The sequence below is a fragment of the Solea senegalensis genome, linkage group LG14 (assembly GCF_019176455.1).
Source record: "Solea senegalensis isolate Sse05_10M linkage group LG14, IFAPA_SoseM_1, whole genome shotgun sequence".
NCBI lineage: Eukaryota > Metazoa > Chordata > Actinopteri > Pleuronectiformes > Soleidae > Solea > Solea senegalensis.
Genome location: NC_058034.1, coordinates 16,961,546 through 16,980,263, shown reverse-complemented (window position 1 = coordinate 16,980,263; position 18,718 = coordinate 16,961,546). Strand labels below are relative to the sequence as shown.

The 18,718-nt window shown below is 40.7% G+C and overlaps 1 protein-coding gene across 7 annotated transcripts; it reads left to right on the top strand.

The window, feature by feature from the left end:
• The first annotated feature begins 77 nt into the window (after positions 1-77).
• Positions 78-18,716, top strand: LOC122780886 (G-protein-signaling modulator 2-like). 7 transcript variants are annotated; one of them, XM_044044259.1, is made up of 16 exons: positions 78-414; positions 1,298-1,348; positions 8,502-8,723; positions 8,980-9,115; positions 9,424-9,563; positions 10,546-10,669; positions 10,889-11,004; positions 11,695-11,850; positions 12,535-12,643; positions 12,837-13,002; positions 13,165-13,262; positions 14,972-15,151; positions 15,686-15,848; positions 16,310-16,495; positions 16,589-16,689; positions 17,788-18,716. In XM_044044259.1, exons 3-16 carry the CDS (start codon positions 8,503-8,505, stop codon positions 17,992-17,994), a joined length of 2,103 nt encoding a protein of 700 aa, XP_043900194.1. In that variant the 5' UTR covers positions 78-414; positions 1,298-1,348; position 8,502; the 3' UTR covers positions 17,995-18,716. The 7 variants fall into 7 exon arrangements, with proteins under 7 accessions (XP_043900194.1, XP_043900193.1, XP_043900195.1 ...); XM_044044258.1 differs by having other exon boundaries at positions 1,298-1,352; XM_044044260.1 differs by lacking the exon at positions 1,298-1,348.
• The last annotated feature ends 2 nt before the right edge of the window (positions 18,717-18,718 follow it).

Here is an 18,718-nt window from a genome sequence, read left to right as displayed (position 1 = left end):
AAGACTCTTGTCTACTACTGAATTGCTTAATTCAGATTATTCACCACTTGTTGCTGTTGTGTGTCATGGTCTTTAAATCTGCCCTCTCCCGCCCCCTTAAACGTCACGCATAAACTACGTTTACCACATCGACTGGTCGATCAGATAAGAAAGCGTGTTTCTGTGCGACAGCGTCAACATTTCCGACGACACGTGAAGGCAGCAGCAGTTAGCTTCTAATTGGAGTCAGATTTTTCAGGGCGAGGAGTGGCGTTTCCCACACGAGACAATGGAATCATCCTCCTCCACGGATCGAGGGGGGATTAGTAAGTGAGCTGGAAAGTACTCAGCGAAGACAGTTGGTCGAGACTCAGTTGACGATAGTTCCCGGAGCTAAAGACATGTCCGTGGTGTATTCGCGTACTTCACTTTGAGGTAGGTGAACTAACAACCGCACTTCACCGTCACTTACTAACTTTGGCTGTGTTGTTGTTGTTGTTGTTTTTTTAACTCACTTTCTGTGAAAACCACTTAGTTTTTAAGCTATTTCACATGTGTCGTGACTGACTTTCCCTTTAGACTAACTGTAAACATACCCTTCCGTCTGCGTTATCAGTTTTCCAGTCAGACAGCAAACGTGTGATGACATGTTCATACCAAACTGACTCATTTGCAGCTTTCTCATCATCACTGGGTCTGTGTTAGGAAGAGCTGCTGCTGCAAACAGCTGAGCTGAACTCAAAACACAACTACTGCAACTTCCCTTTTCTATTGAAATAACCCTAACTACAGGATCTTGCACGTTTAATACACTGCAGCTTATTTGTGCAATGACAAGGGGATTTCATTGTGCGTTTGGAATGGTTTGGAGAAAACCTCAAAATACATTATCAGCAAACAGAGTTGGGCCAGTTTTTTAAGTTTTGTGGGAGTGTACCTTCCAGCAGAGTGTGTGCTCTCTGGAGAAAATCAACCACTGCAAACTTTTTTTTTACATGGCAAAGTACTTTTTAAAGTTGACCAACAACCACAACCAAATTTCCAACATAAATAGTGACTTTAACAAATATGTGCCATATATAACTGTTCTGACTACAGTAGTGCTGCCATTTCTATAATGCCTAAAATTAGATAAACCAAATGTTTCCTCGATGAATTTGTTTGCATGGTATTAAAACACACTGTGAATACTGTATAAATAAGATGAAATGAGTACAGAGTAAACAGGATATGTGATTGCTTATATAGACATTGTGCATTCAAATTTTGCTTTCACTGTACTACGATTTCAACTTAAAAATTTAACTTTCTCCTCTAGACAAAGAAGAAGGAGTTTACAGCGGGATAGTCTGTTCAATACGTAGAATTTGTGAGTAAGTTCTGCACTTTTAACTTTTCACAGATGTTTTGTTTTCTTCAGCTCAGACAGATATCGCGATGTATCGCTATATGATTGTCTTGCAATATATTGATTATCACAAAATCATTGTATCGTGATGTCATTGGTATCATTGAACATGTATTGTGTATCGTATCGCAGGCACCCCGTGATTCCCATATATGTCAGTTGTATATATGGGTATTCTTATTTCTTTCGCATTAAATCTGTCATACACATTTTGTCTGATTTCTCAACTAAGTCATAAATCCTTACTGTGCTAAAACGTATAGGCTCCCTCATGTGGCTCGGAGGTTTTCTGCAGATATACTCCCGAATATAACTCTGGAAAGAGGTCTGAGCATTTGATTGTAACCGTAAAGAGAAAATAATCTGGCAGCGACCCGTCTGTGGGCTCTGATCCAGACTCCACAATTGACTGTCTTTAATGACCTGAGAGATCAAGACGGTTCATTCAGAGCAGAATTGACCTAAACAACCTTGTGACCCTGGTAGCTAATATTCAGACCTCAGATCGGCTCTTATTTGAATAAGTAGACTTGTTTCTGTCAGCGCTTTTCCCATGGAGGGTTGGAGGGAAGTCTTTAATGATGGTTTCTCATAAACTTTATTCAAAGGAAAAGTTGGTTGTCACTTTAGACAGTGTCACTTAATATGAGGGACTGGTTGGGCGTATTCATATTTCAGTGCTCATGGTTTAGGATGCCACATCAGTACTTTTTTATCATGACATTATGCAGAGTGCATCCAAAGAGCAGTCTTATACTGATCTGCTGGAACAGACGCATGATCTGCCTCAGCTTTTACTTATAAATAAATTAAGTAACATTATGCGCCACTGTACTCTGCACAGAGATTATAAGAATGCAGCAAATGCATCACCAACTGTTTTTGTTGCAGGGAAAACTAAGCTTTCTTCCAAGTGTTAGACTTTGTGGTTTAGACCTACAGAAATTCAAATCATACGTAATTACTGCTATTTTCTTCACAGAATCCACACATGCTGTTCCTCCCAGAAATGTAAAATGGCTACATTAGGACACGTTGAAACAGATCATATATTCAATTCACATATAGATAATTTTAAGGGACTGATTGCAAGTTTTCTTATACGTGTTCACAGTTGTTGTTGAATAATCAGAATACGCCCAGTGTTGTGTTTTGATATTTATTGGATAATGTAACGTTATGTGGATGCAATGTGTGTAGCTTTCAATCTGTGTTCTGGCAAAAACAAAAGTAAAACATGCCACAGAAAAGCACTGGTGTACCACCAGTTTCTTCTTCTCTGCTGTAATAGCTACCACCCAAGTGTCAAACACCACAAGGGGGGAAACCAAATCATGTAAAACATCCACACGGGTCAAAAACAGAAGTTTCCATTTGACAGATATCACAGAGAGCCACTCTCAGGATTTAAGTATATTTGAACATGGGGCAATTGTTCCCAGACTTTGTGGTCTCTGCATCAGAAATCGCTGCACCCTTCTTCTTTTGCTCTCCACCGTCTGGAGCTCACAGAGTATGATGTAGTCGACAAAAAATCATGCAGTCAGCTGGAGGGGTTTTGCCAAAAAGCACTTAGTCAGTGAGTGAGATCACAGGAGGATTACAGACCTACAGTGTGAGTGACCGAATGAGCCATTCAAGCAATCAGGGAGGCAATGAAGTCCACTACAGCTCAGTGCAATGGTATGTGCAGGAGAAGTTGAAACCAAAAATTAGAGATATGGATCAAATGTTTGACTGGCTGTGGATTCTTGAGGTTGTGTTTTGACATGGATTGTGAGAATGTGGGCAATAGTAGCTGGTAGTTTTCCTCTGTGCTGCCGTAGCAGGTGAACATCAATAGAACGCAAAGGTGGAAAGTTTATTTGAGAGAAAATTTGCCAAAATAAGTGTAACATTTGTCACATTAGAACAATTGTTCTACAAAAAGAACATTTTTGGATATGGTATCAGCTTTATGGAGCTTATCGTTCCTGTCTTATTACAACAACATTCTCTGCTGTAGAGCACTGATTGCTCGCTTCTAGAGTATTTCCATCTGCACCCTCCTTGAACTACTTGAGTGTTTGTTGTTTTTGGTGCATAAGGAAATCCTGAGCACATGACACACGAGTGTCCGTGGTAACTCTGGTTCTTCAGCTCTGGTTTCAAGAGAGAGTGAGAGAGAGGTGGGACAGAGAAAGTGTATCAGCTGAAGTCTCACATTGTTCCACCGGTTCCGGTCATTCAGATGTCTCTGACACATGTAACCGTCGCTTCTCCTAATTTGTTTAGCTTCTTCTTTCATTTTGCTTTTCCTGATGTCTGCACGTTGATAGGGATCCGTCATGCTTGTCCTTTGGCTCTGTTGGTTAGGAGTGACTTGCTGACTGTCATGTCTTGCAGCTTCTCTATGCTGTGTGCACAGGACAGGGAACATTTTCTTCGTGTCCGCCAGAGGTAGGCTGTATATTACAGTGTCTCTGTGTCGGGTGAACCACTCTAATCTTTGTAATCATCAAATTACTGTAATTTAATTGTTTTGTTTGGCATTGTGAATTCTGAAGCATGAAATAAATCAGTTGGTGTTACGCAATTAAGATTTGGGAGGTTTTTTTTCCACTAAAATGTCCAAGTCTTGGTGTTAAAGCTTTTCCCATGTGAACGGCTGCTGGTTGTTGTCGTCTCCTGTGATAGTTGACTGATAGAAAATCAGCAGCAGATTAACAAGGATAATACAAATTGTCATTCCCTACTTGCATTTATCCATTACTGCCAGTGTTAACGTAACATAAACTAACAGTGGTTTCATTTAGTTGTTTTGCGGCAGTAATGTGACACCCTGTTGACCAACACATGAATGAACATGTGAGTAGACCACAGGAGGTCGTCGCTAACCCTAGTGTAAATATTTCATAGCACGATTGAAACAGTTGTCAGAATAAGCACCCGACAATCACCGTCAACCCCTGATGTGATCATTTCCTTTCCTTTTATAGAGGTATTTGAAATCATATCTGTGCCGGTAAAGGTTTCTGTGAAAATTAACAGATTACGTTGTTAGGCATTCCTGATTGTTTTGGTAGAACTGTTGACATAATTATGCCAGTTATATATTTGCAGAAAGCCCTGTGAGATAGAATGGAAGTGTTGACACATTGCAACACTGTGTAGTAATTTTAGGTGTTACACGCGCAAGCCCCGTCAAGTCTGTGTTTACCACTGGCATATTTCCCACAGGATAATATACTCTGCATTAAGGAAAGAGTAACGAACTTGCCTTCAGGTTACTGCAACAATCGGATGCCTAAATACCTGCTGGTCAAGTTTTAAGCTCTAACAATAACATCGTCTTCCAGAGTTCACTTCAACTGCATTTTAAATCTGTGAGCAGTGCTTGAGGAGATGGTGGTAGAATCGATGAGTAGTTTAAAACTCTTTCAAGGTTTGGTTGCTCCTAACATTTGTCCCGGTTATATAACAGCTGATCTGGCTTTTGGTCAATTGAGGTGACAGCTTTAATGTCACATGTGTCAGTTCGGAGGCAACATATTGTTTCCTCCCCCACATTGACCACACTTAGTTAAAAAATGATTCACACAAGTGGATTTCTCTGCATTGGCTGCAGCTGAGTAACTCTTGGCTTTGGCTAAAGGACTGCGCAGTAGTTTGAATTTATTTCTGGGTTTCATTTTCTATTGCAGCGTTATAATGAATTACTTATCAGAATCAGAATATTTAATAATGCCCGGGTGGAAATTGTTTTATCCCATATAGATTAAGTGTATTGTGCAGGTTAATTGATTTTGAGGAAAAATCCTTTCGACATGTTAAGTTTCTACCATGGAAGCCGCCTGCCACTTTGGTTATGATTATTTCATGGAGTGGTGAGCAAATAGCCTTAGAGTTCTTCGGAGCCACTTAAAGTGGCTATAATTACCACTGAGGTCTGGCCTAATTGAAAGTGACACACACCATCAGGTGGCCTCAAGAATGGAGGCTGAGTATCTAAGTGATAGAGAAATGCAACAACTAACCTAGAGTAACCTAGATGGCTGCACTCTCTAAGCTTTTTTTTCCTGCATGGTAGCACCCTGGTGTTAATCTGTCTTCACCTAAACAAAAGGTCTTTCACGCCAGACGACTGACCGCTAAGGTTGAAGGGAGTGCTGAGAGGATTAAGTCCTTTATTTTGCTGTTAACACGAGTTAGCAGAGTGCTCTAGAGGAGGCAGTGGATCCATGGGAGCCGCGGTTTCTTTATTCCTCTGAGACTGGGACACCGTGATTGTGTGCGGCATGTGTATCCACACACAGGTAGAGAGGCTAAAGGATTTTGTGCTAACGGGGCCGTGTTTGCTCCAGACTGATAAGCTTGAAATGTCCGTCGCCGTGTCAAACTGCCTTGAGTGCGTCAGAATGGGGAGAGGCCACAGGTACGTGAACCTGAGCATTAGTGTGTCACTTGGACTGGAGGTTTTAGAGTGTCTAGAACGTCTCATCTGTTAAAAAGCTGAAGGGCCATGGCACATTCAGGCCCCTTTCAGAGTCAGACATGGTATTATAATCATCCTGAGAGATACAATCACAGGTGGACAGTACCACTGCAAACACAGGGCATTACAATGTGTCTCCTGTGACTGTGTGATAGAATCTCACTTCCCTGCTCTGTGTTGGAATGCACAAGGATGCATTGTCGCTGTGTTTTTGTGCACGTGTGTCTGTGTAGAATCAGGATGAGCTCAGTGAATCAAAGCACTAGAAGATTTTAACCATTAGAAAAAAGGCATTTTGTGCTGATCGGTATTTATATTGTGTCCGTGGCTACTAAGAAATTAAAGTACGGGCCCTGAGAAGTGCAAAACTCCTGTGAAACTGCAGCAGGTCAAAGGACTTTAGCCGAGGAGGCGGACTCTACTGTGTCCAAACCATTTACGATATACTAAAGCCATGGTTCTCAAACTGTGGTACCACGTGGTACCATACCACTGTGTACCATCATTGGTATAAGATCTTCCTCTGGTGGTCCAAAATACTATTCTGCTACTGTGTAGACAGTATACCAGGGTATGGGATCGGAGTGGAGCTGAGGAATTTTGACTGGAGTGCATAGAAAATGAAGCAAAAATTAATAATAATCTCAGTCACTTTATCTCTCGTTTAATCTAATTTCTAGAGCTGCAACTAACGATTATTTTCACAGTCTGTGGATTATTTTCTCGATTAATCGAGTGATCGTTTGGTCCATAAAATGTTGACAAAATGATGATGTCTTCTTTTTGTCCATAAACTAAAATGATGCAGTTTTAATGCTTTCTTTTTTACGTGGAGCAAAGAAACCAGAAAATAGTCAAATTTAAGCAGAAACAGTCTTGTTTAAATAACGAAAAAAAGCTTCAAACTGATTAATAATGATCAAAATAGATGATGATTAATTTAGCCATCGGTTAATTAACGATTAGTCGAGTAATCTGCTCTGTTTCTGCTCTGCTAATTTCACTGTGACAGTGTGTGAAGTATATGTGATCTTATGGGAAATAAATCTGCCTCCTGTGAAAAGTCTGTATCTGAATTTGCGCGGCCTTTTTACACCACTGTATTTAACGCTGGCGATAATGCTGTTACTTCAAGAGCTCAATATTTGAGAGCCCCAGTGCTCAATAAAGTGCATCCCCAATCACAAAAATGTGGTCCTTGTGTGATCAGATCTGAAAATAAAATCAGGACACACTGTTTATTTATTTAGTCATCTTGTGGGAGTGTCAGACTTTAACCCAGCCTTGTCCAAAGCACGCGCTGAGTTGCAGGAGACAGACATGATGACTGTCAGGGGAAAGATCTCATCTCTGGGGGTGGAATCCAAATTTAAGGAAAGTCTGAGAAGACGTAGCATGAGACATACTCACACAACCAGTCACATGCTACATGTCACCTCCTACTTTTGATAGTTAACGTTTTCATGTGATTTGAACTTGAGTCATCACTTCTTTCTAAGTCTGACCACAGAGGAGTACATCATACTATGGGGATTTAGTTTAAACTGTACCTTTTTTAGCCTGATGCCTTCTGGTGAAGTTGGTGATAATTATCATCCCTCACAGTTGTGTAGAAGTGAAGCCATATGTCTGGATTTGTTTTACAACCTAATGATGTAATCTCGTGAAGCTGTTCCTCAAGTTTGTTTTTTTTCATTACTGCTGCTGGTTTGAAGCAGACAAATCTTATTCTTTAGGAAGGGTGTGGAGGTCATTAAATGCTGGTCCACACTACAGATGCATGCGAGTTTACTCTGTTTTAGTGGTCAAATGTAAAACAGTACTTTTCATTCCAGGGTAAATTTGGAGTTTTTAGCCCCAGCACTCATGACACAGGAAACACTCCACTCCTTTTGGATTTATAGACTTGTCTCTGCTTTCGCTGGCTGTATTTGACATTTGATATTTCTCTTGTGTGTGTGTGGGTTGGTGCTAGAAAGGGCATTTCTGTGAGTAACTGTAAAGAATTACACAAAGACATAACTTTCCTTTAATTTTTTTCTATGAAGTTTATGTTTTTCAGTTCAGACAAAAAAGTTGGAAAACAATCTTTTTTTAAGTTTATTTTTTGTGATGGGACTGTCACTACTTCTCTATAAGTATCTCAGTAGTTCTTTAAATGTATTTAATGTTTTGAATGATTGAGAAAATATGTTTATTTTCTTGTTTCCTTTATCCTTTATGATTGTAAAGTCACAATGTTTGTGTTTATTAGACCGATACTTTCCCACTCGGTGAAAAATTAGACATTAATCAGTAAATGATCAATAAAATAATCGATAATGAAACTAATCACTGGTGGTAGCATTAGTTTCGGCAGTGCAGAGGCCAAATGTGAAATGTGTGAAATATGAATTGCGACTTATTTTGACATTGTAGCTTTGTATGTGAATCTAAATCCTCTGGCTCTCCTTTTGTGTCAGTGTGCTGTTGGCTTATCAAGTCCAGTGAGCTTGTCCTCTGGTTATCATTTGCTGAAACTTAATTTCTTAAAATTACATTTTAAAAGTAACAAAGAAGAAGTATTTTAGGGATGTCATGCAGTCATTAGGTTCATTAAGTTCTCTGTCACTTCTCACATGGATCCCACTTTTCCTGCAGGATGGAGTCGTCATGTCTGGACCTGGCTTTGGAAGGCGAACGCCTCTGTAAGACCGGTGACTATCGTGCCGGTGTGTCTTTCTTTGAGTCTGCCATCCAGGTCGGAACGGAGGACCTTCAGATCCTGAGCGCCATCTACAGTCAGCTGGGAAATGCCTATTTTCACCTACAGGAGTATAACAAAGCCCTGGAGTACCATCGGCATGACCTCACACTTACCAGGTTAAAAGTCATACAGTTTAATGTTCGTTTGTGGGTCCAACGTGAATTACTTATGATTAAACTTATGATTCCTTTTTTTTTTTATGATGATGATTTCCCCACCATTATTAAATTGCTTGACTCAATTTTACTATATGAGTGCCAGCAGTTGTAAATGACTTTCTTGCCTCTTGTGTTTTCACTTCACTCCAGTAATCAACTACTATTCTACTCTAATTATGTCCTAATGTTTTTTTCCCCTTCTTTGCAATCCCAGAACGATTGGAGATGAACTTGGTGAAGCCAAAGCCAGTGGTAACCTTGGGAACACATTAAAGCTTTTAGGACGGTATGATGAAGCGGTGGTTTGTTGCCAAAGACATTTGGAAATCACAAGAGCCATATATGATAAGGTGGGGTCATGTTTTAATTGTATTGTTGATTGAGAATAAATCATTTTTAGTGTTCAGTCAGGGACTGAAGGGACCGTGTACGTTGATTAGAGTGAATGGAACAGAATTTGTTTTGAAGGCCTACCTCACATCATACGCTTGTCCACACACTGTGGCCACAGAGGAGTTTAGTTATGCGCGATGAACGCAGCGAACCAACATCTAGAATAGTTTGCCAGCACTCATGCAAACAAGCAGGTGTGGTGTCAGTGTATTTTAAGTATGTAATTACAACAGTGGTCACAGTGGTTTCCATCTGCGTGCTGTAGGTTGGGCAGGCTCGGGCGCTGTATAATTTCGGGAACGTTTACCACGCCAAGGGCAAGAGCATCTGCTGGACTGGAGCAGAGCCAGGAGAGTTTCCAGAGGAGGCCAGGATCGCTCTGAGGAAAGCTGCGCAGTACTATGAGTGAGTCGATAACATTGTTTACCTTCGAAATATTGACTTTTATCTTGAAAGCTCTGATGAACGATGGCTCGGTGTGAGGTTCATTCATTAACATGTGGCCACAGTGTCAGTATTCAGCAGCACCAGCAGAATGGGCATTTGATAGAAAAAAAACAAAAAAGGCTGAGTCCATGCTGTTGAAGCCAAATTCTGATTCTGACCAACTGACCAGTTTTCATCAGGCTCACCGGTTTTAGTGAACATGTGGTCCCTGCATTTGTGGCAACTGGAGAATCCCAAGAGATCAGCACTTTCAGAAATACTAAAACCAGCCTGTGCTCTTACTTGCTTTTCCGAAACTTTAAAACTCCTATTACAGTCTTTTTGGCTGTAGTTGACCAGATGCCATCACATAATCAGAGTATTTGTGTTAGCATGTGGTGGTAGGCCCTAGGATAAGTAATCTTTTTTTCGTAGTGTTTTTTTCTGATTTTTCAGCTTCTTAAATGTGAATATGTTCTGGTTTCTTTGCTCCATTTAACAAAGAAATCATTAAAACCGAATCATTTTGATTTGTGGACAAAACAAGACATTTAGAAATATTATCATATCCAGGTTTGGGAAACACTGATCAACATAAGCAGCTCTAGTAGGCCTGTATGAGAGGAGATTACAACTCATATTGTCTTTGGCATTGAATGTGCATCACCTCTTCTGTCTTTCTGATTATTGTAATATGACTGTGTTTGTCCTACTTGATGCTGTGACAGTTTAATCAGTTTAATTTTAAGCGATATATGAACAAACCTCATGCCCTTACTGGATTATCATTAGGTAGCATCAACAATGCAATAATCCCATGTAGCTCAGTTAATACAACAAATGGGAACAAAAGGCAAGCGTTGGTGTTTTGGGCTCTGGCACAGGCTGGAAATTCACCCTGAAAGCGTTACTTAATTGACCACAATATGTTGTACTTGAGGATTCCTTTTGTCGTTGTCAGAGCAAACTTGTGCCTGGTGAAGGAGTTGGGTGATCGGGCAGCCCAGGGTCGTACTTACGGGAACCTCGGTAATACCTACTATCTGCTGGGTGACTTTGAAAATGCAGTGGGTGCACATGAAAAGGTAAGTGGCAAACAAACTGAGTGACGGGCAAGAATACTGTGTTTTCTTTGGGGTCTTAAATACAGCGCTGGCTTCACATTGACTTGGCACAGCCACAGAACTGCAGTATTTCTTGTCTCCTAACTGTGAATGTTCTGTTGATCTGATGATGTTCTGTGTCCCTCTCTCTTCTCCTGTTGATGAAAATAATACAAGTTTACTCTGTTTCCTGTTTGACAGCGGTTGCTCATTGCTAAAGAGTTTGGGGATAGGTCGGCCGAGAGGAGAGCCCATTGTAACCTTGGCAATGCTCACATTTTCCTCAGCCAGTTTGAAGTAGCAGCTGGTCATTACAAGTGAGTCTCTTGTACCTCATATTCATTACCTGCCGGAAGCAATTTGAAATCATAAAGCAAGCAGGCAGACGATGTTGGTTTTCCTCATTCTATTTTGTTATTTTAATCGAAATTTTAATATTGATAATGACTTGGCATCAATCACTCACAACAATGAAACTGGTAGATGTAATGCTGTCGCAGCCTGATGTTATTACAAAGATTGTTTTGAATGTCAGGCAGGCCATTGTTTATTTCATGGCGAACCAGTTTTCATGTCGCCTCTGATCGCTGTACTGTATGTCTTTCCTGGATTTGTACGAGGCTTTGATGAGACAATCAAAAGCTTTTAGTTCCACGTGTGGATATGCAACCATAAATGAATGAGTGAAATCAGATTAAATCAATTTGCATCAACACAGCTGAGGTTTTGGTGGGAACTGTTTACCTGAAAGCACCTATAAGCACACAATTAGTTTTACAACAATCATTCATATCATAGTGTGTTAAAACGATGCGGTATTTAATCGATGTTACCATTTTAATCATACCAATAAACGCAAGAAGCAAAGCTTTGAATGGTCCTCTGTAACAGCCACAGACTTTGTTCAGCAGTGGTGAGTGATTAGGTTCAGACAGATAACTATCATTCTTCCACACCCACCCTACACATTCTTTGACCTTGTTCCTCCTCTTGTGTTCCGCCCTCAGGAGAACTCTGCAGCTGGCCAGGCTTTTGAAGGACAGAGCAGTGGAGGCGCAGGCCTGTTACAGTCTGGGCAACACCTACACTCTACTGCAGGACTATGAGAGAGCCATTGATTACCACCTCAAACATCTGGTCATTGCGCAGGACCTCAGCGATAGGTATCAGTCGTACGAGCTGTTTTCACGTTTCAATATGCTGTGCGTGGACCATGAACGTATCATTTGCTAAAACATGGCTTTTAGACTGCAGACTAAAAGGAACAGTAATTTGTAAATTCACAGTCATGCACATGTGGAACTATCCATGTCCAAACTACATTTTCCTTTTTACGTACAGTGCATTAAAAAATGGCTTTATAAAAACTAAAACGGTCAGTTGGCTCCACCTTTGATCAATTCCAACATTGAGAGGCTGCTTACGACAAGATGATAGTTCTGTTCGCGTCCATTAACTGAAGTGAAATACAAGATTTAAAAGTACAAGCGTTTCCTTTTTACTACAGCTCTGCTGACAAAGCAATGATCTAATTTCTATCGTAGGTGTATTTCTCTTTTTATAGTCTTTTTTTTTTGGGAAAAGCAGGCAGGATTTTATGGACTTGCACGGCCTTAATATAGTCATTTACTCTATACTATGTGTATGTAAATGTTAAATAATACCACACATAACAATAATAATAAAAATAATTATAATAATAATAATAATAATAATAATAATAACAACATGGCATGGCATACTTCATTCTATTATGTCTAGGAAGGTTTTCTCCTCTGTTGCATAATCCTAGCTGAAGCTGCTTTTCCTGAGTGTGTGTGTGTGTGTGTGTGTGTGTGTCACTGCAGAGTTGGTGAAGGAAGAGCTTACTGGAGTCTAGGAAATGCCCACACTGCCCTGGGGAATCATGAGCAGGCCATGTACTTTGCTGAGAAACATCTGGAAATTGCCAAAGAGGTCACTGCTTTCCATTTCACCTCCTTTTCTCAGAGTCCAATCAGTGGCTGTCATTGGGCCACAGCTCCATCTACTGGCTTTATAGTGAACAGCAGTGAATTAAGCTTCTTGAGTTGCAAAGCCTGTGTCACTCTTGTTTTTGGCTCTGCACATTTCTGTTGATATTAACTTTTCAGTTTTGTCGATGATGCAGACTGGAGACAAAAGCAGTGAGGTCACAGCCAGGATGAACCTGTCAGACCTGCGGCTGGTCGTAGGCCTCAAGTCCAACACCAACATCCATCCCAACATCTTCCGCAACATAAATAGCAATAGCTCCGTTCTGCCAGTGAGCTACCAGGGTTACACAAACCTCCAAGGTACATTTACACTCCTGAGAATGACACTGGGACATTAAATGTATTTTTAGGAGCTTGTTGTTTGCCATGACAAAGATGGAAGATCTTCTTTCTTTCTTTTTGATAAATCACTGTTTCTGTTTCAAAATTAAACATGTGCTCACACTGATGACTCCGTCACAGGGGTGATGACTCCACCGAGGAGGAGAGCCACGACGGAGAGCCTGAGACTGAGTCCCAGTCCCGACAAAGATCAGAGCGGAGATTCGCCAGAACATCCAGTATGTGTTGTGAATGATTCATTCTCAAGTGTTTCTCAAGTTTCAATTCAATTCAATTTTATTTGTATAGCGCCAAATCATAACATACATTATCTCAAGGCACTGTACATAGACAACATCAAAGAGAGCAGAGAACCCCAACAGTTCACACTAGGCATCAGTGGAGAGAAAAAACTCCCTCTTAACAGGAAGAAATCTCTGACAGGACCAGGCTCAGAGATGTGCGGTCACCTGCCTCGACCGGTTGGGGTGAAAGGAAAAATGGGGGACAGTGGAGAGGTGGGGGACAGAAAATGGGGGGAGAGAAAGGACAAGAGGGAGATGAGGTAGAGACAGAAGAGAGAGAGGGAGACCAGCAGCAGATACACAACAACTGTATCAGGTTACAAGTTTATACAGTTACTGATATCGACTTTTTAATTATAACATAATAATAATGGTGATGATAAGTGTAGCCTTGAAAACTGGATCTTGATCCTGCAACCTGCATGATGAGAATACAGAGAGAGAGGGGGAAGGAAGGAAAGACACAAACTATGGAGAGAAAGAGACAAGGTTAATGACATATAAAAAGTCATAATCATATCCTGAGTGTGAGAGAGTGAATGTGCGTGTACCACAGGAAAATCCCCCAGCAGTCTAGGTCTATAGCAGCATAACTAAGAGATGGTCCAGGTTTCCCTGAACCAGCTCTAACTATAAGCTTTATCAAAAAGGAAAGTTTTAAGTCTAACTTTAAATACAGAGAGAGGCTCCGCCTCCCGAACTGTCATTGGAAGCTGGTTCCACAGGAGAGGAGCCTGGTAACTAAAGGCTCTGCCTCCCATTCTACTCTTACAGACTCTGGGAACCACAAGTAAACCTGTATTTTGTGACCTAAGTGGTCTATTAGGGTGATAAGGTAAGACTAGGTCTTTCAGGTATGAAGGGGCCTGACCATTAAGTGCTTTGTACGTGAGGAGGAGGATTTTAAATTGAATTCTAAACTGTACGGGGAGCCAGTGTAGAGAAGCTAACACTGGAGTTATATGGTCTCTCTTTCTAGTTCCTGTCAGAACTCGTGCTGCAGCATTTTGAATTAACTGAAGGATTCTAACAGACTTGTTGGACCATCCTGATAATAAGGAGTTACAGTAATCTAATCTACATGTAACAAAAGCATGAACTGGTTTTTCAGCATCCTGTAAAGACAGAATGTTTCTAATTTTCATAATGTTCCGCAGGTGGAAGAAGGCTGTTCTGGAAATTAGTTTTATGTGTGAATCGAATGACATTTCCTGGTCAAAAGTAACTCCAAGGTTCCTCACAGTGGAACTGGAAGCCAGGGTGATGTCATCTAAAGTGACAATGTGATCAGAAAGTTTTTCTCTGAGGTGTTTAGGGCCGAGTATAATGACCTCAGGTTTTTCTGAGTTTAAAAGTAGAAAGTTACAGGTCATCCAGGACTTAATGTCTCTGAGACATTCCTGGAGTTGAACAACCTGATTTATTTCATCCGGCCTCATTGATAAATATAGCTTAACTATAAAAACTGTAAAAAAAACTGTAAAATCATTAAAATAAGTCATTTTCTGTGTCTTGAGGAACAAGTTGACCAAAATCAGCGGATACTTGGAGACATTTAGAACTTCTTGTTATGTAAAATAATGTGTTTTGCTTCATTGTCATTTATTAATGCATTTAAACCTTGATTATAACCGGGCTGGCAGGAGGATTCGTTCCCTGGCTCTTCAAAAAACAACACAATCAAGGCTTCCTCGATGCTCTTCCTCTTCCACCGGCTGACGAGCAAGAAGCACAAGAACACAAGCAAATCGTCTCCTCGAGACCAACATGAAAACTGCAGCGAGCACACGGCCTCCGACGTGGACACGCCGTTGACTATCAAGGTATTTCTAAATACTTTGCCCCTCCCACTCTGAGGGGAAGCTAGCTGATGATTCACTCTCAAGCAAAAGTTGAATCAATACAATAATACAATACATGACAGTGAGAGGGAAATATTGTGTAAATATGTGGATCATCACCTCTGACTCATGTATTCCACAAAAAATATTTTTGGGAAGGTTTGATAACCAAAGCTCAAGGGGTTTAGTCTTTAGTTTGTTCATTGTGGACCATTGTAAAAATGTTGGTGTCCAAAATGGCTGCCTTGTTAAAGCTGACCCAGCGACTCATATAAACATAATAAAAGGCTTATTCTGGGGAAGTAAAAAACAATATACTTTCTACTAAATTAAACTAATTTCTTCTATATTTTACACAGAGGACCTTAAAGTTGAGGTGAAAATGGTTTGACTCCTTTTCATACTGTTAAGAATCTGTGTTTTGATTACTTGTCCAAAGCCTTTTCTAGCATTAAGTCTGTTTCACTGGGGAAATATTTTTCCTTTTTTTTTTTTTTTTATTATTTAATACTAAAGCCAGGAACGCAGGACACTATTGGAGAGGACAACTTTTTCGACCTCCTCTCTCGTTTCCAGGGCAACAGAATGGATGACCAAAGGTGCTCTCTACTGGATGGCCAGAGCCATTTCCCTGCCCATCCCTCTCCCTCCTCCACCCCACCTGTAGCTGAAAGGAAATGTGAGTCCGGTCCCCTTGTGTTTTCACCTGTCTTCACACCATATTCTCATAATTGTGCCATTTTCTAAGAGGAAAGATGTCAAATAACCCTTTTACTTACTTTACTTCATGGTGTGAGTGCAGCTTGACCACAAGTGTGTCCTTTACTGTTCACATGCTGTAAAAATGACTTAATAGATACTCTGCGCAATATAATTCCCCATTTCTTGTCGTTTTATCCTCCACTGGGCACAACACCTCCCGGGGACATACTTTGTGTCATTTAATTTGAATTTAATCATCTCAAAAAGTTTGTTTGTGCTTTATGAAGGAGAAAACCACAATAACAATTTTACTGTTATTTAGCTTCTGTAAAAGATTCTGATTAGAGGAGTATAAGGCACAACTCTGTGTTTCTAGCACAATCCTCCCATTTCCATTTGATACAAATCACCCATAGTTAATAATTACTTTGTTTGCAGCTATTTCGTCCAGCGAAACACCCTCCCAGGATCCTGGTCATTTCCTGGAACTGCTGGCCAGCTCACAGAGCCGTCGTCTGGACGACCAACGAGTCAGCCTGGGCCATTTTCCTGGCTTACGTCTCAACGCCTCCAACCTGCCTTGTACACCCCCCATCTCCAGCACAGATCACATCCCCACACAAGGTGATGAAATAATGAGCCATCCTCGCGCTCCCTCCCTCCAGCCCTCATCGCTGCTTGCATTGTGACTCATGCTCGTGATTTTTTCCTCCCCAGTGTCCAGCACTCTCACACCCTCCCTGCAAAGTCGACTCGAGGCGAGCTCTGAGCAGCCTGAGGGGGACGAGGTCTTCTTCGACATGCTTGTTAAGTGCCAGGTGAGGAAAAAAAACAAATCTTAGTTACTTGTTGTCCAGTTTCTTTGTCCTTAATGGTTAATATTTCCCACATAACACACTAATGACCTTTGCTTTTAGGAACAAAGCAAAATATATATTTTTTTAGTTTTAGAAATCTTATTATGCGTGATTTGCTTTTCTGTGACAGTCTTTGTTTCCGTGCTTATATTTATTCTTGTACTAAAAGTTAATTTAAAGTGTGAAAGTAGAATGCCGCTTCTGTTTTTCCCCTAGGGCAATTAGTGAGGATAGCATTTGGAAATTGGAGTTTTAAGATTTGGGGAAAATATCTAATTGGGATTCTTCTGCTAGATATTTCATAGAAAGCGATTTGTGATATAATTTCATGTACAAGTAAGGTTCAGCCTAGAAATCTTGGGTTAGTCATTTAAGTAACACTGTCCTGATTCATTTTAGGGAAATCACTTCAAAAAAACAAAAAACCACACACAACTTGAAAACATCCAATGCATCAGTAGAATATTCTGAACAGAGCTGTCCAGTTCCAGATTTAGGCAGCTTGTCACTGGCGATCAGCGTCTGGCTCAGTATAATGCCTGACCTGCTGTGGTGTCGCATCAACACCGGCAGTGATAATCTTATGAGATCAAGTGGCTGCAGTGTGCAGAGCCAGGTGCCGCAGCTGCTCCCGACTCTCTTCAGAAGCTCAGTGCATGATGGGAAACAATTGGCTTTACCCTGAGCCAATACTCATGCTCCCAGGTTTGATAACAAGATTGTGTTTCACATGTACGCCGTGTCTCCGTTTTGTGCACCGTTACAGACATTGGTTTTATTTAAACAGAATTATTTCATGTTATAACCAAATAGTCAAAAGCTTAGTCTAAACATCAGAAATACTTAAAATGTAGAAGTAATGGCTGAATTTACAATGTTGCACATTATTTTCAGTCTTAATGTAGATGTTAAATTTCTATTTTATGTTGCTTTTCAAAATGTTTTTGTGCAAACAATGTAGAACCCAAAAGAATCAGTCTGCAGTGATTCTATGGCTGTGTCTCCCTGCCTCAGCAGTATCAGATAATGATAAAGTGTTGTTTCTCAACAACGTTCTAGGGGTCCAGACTTGATGACCAGAGGTGTGCTGCTCCACCTTCTCCTGCTTCACCTCCTCCCACTCAATCCTCTACAACTAAAGGACCAACTGTTCCCGACGAGGATTTTTTCAGTCTTATCCTGCGTTCCCAGTCAAACAGGATGGAGGAGCAGCGAGTCCAGCCGCCCCCGGGCATTAACCAGTCCAAAATGGAATCTCTTGAGTGATTCTCATGTTATTTCAGGATCTCCAATGAAGTAACCAAACTTTATTGTTATTATTATTAAGAATCAAAAAGCCACATGGACCATGTTTCCTGCCTTTTTGGGATCGTCCTTACAACATTCTTGTGTGAGACTGCCAAGAATATCAGTGATGTTACAGGGAATTATGGGCTCACTTAACACAAAACTGGTCAACGTGACTGAAACCCTGGGAAAATGTAGTTTTGAGACCATTGGACGTGTTTTAAGTTAACCAATGGAATCTACCTGTGTTTGAGGACTTATTTTATCAGAGCTCTTGGTAGATGTTTGTCTGCTCTGAAGGCTTGCCTGAAATTGCTCATACCAGCTATGGCTGAAGTTATTCACTTCAGGGACAGACACCAAACTGAAGGAACTCCTACTTTAGAGAAGAGGACATCCTGGGACATCTCTGGGACATCCTGGACCATCTCTGGGACATCCTGGACCCAGAGGGTCTCACCCATTTTCTTCTGGTACATTGACTATTTGGAGCCACTAATGGAAGCTTTTTATGGATTTTGATTATAAGAAACTATCACAAATAGAGCATCACTGCCGTAAAGTGAAATGGGATTTTTCTTCTTTGTAACAAGATTTTATAGGTGACCATGTAGTAGGAGAAACAAGAAATATTATTTTAGTGTTTATATTGATACCTTCTCCTGACAATGGAGAAATAAAAACACAATTTGTATCACAAATT

What these genes read in the sequence shown, in the direction of transcription:
- LOC122780886 (XM_044044255.1), top strand. Translation starts at nt 5,665, where the DNA reads ATGTGTATCCACACACAGGTAGAGAGGCTAAAGGATTTTGTGCTAACG. An exon ending in CAAGAGCCATATATGATAAG is followed by an intron (nt 9,116 to 9,423) that starts GTGGGGTCATGT and finishes TGCGTGCTGTAG; the next exon opens with GTTGGGCAGGCTCGGGCGCT. An exon ending in ATCTGGAAATTGCCAAAGAG is followed by an intron (nt 12,644 to 12,836) that starts GTCACTGCTTTC and finishes TCGATGATGCAG; the next exon opens with ACTGGAGACAAAAGCAGTGA.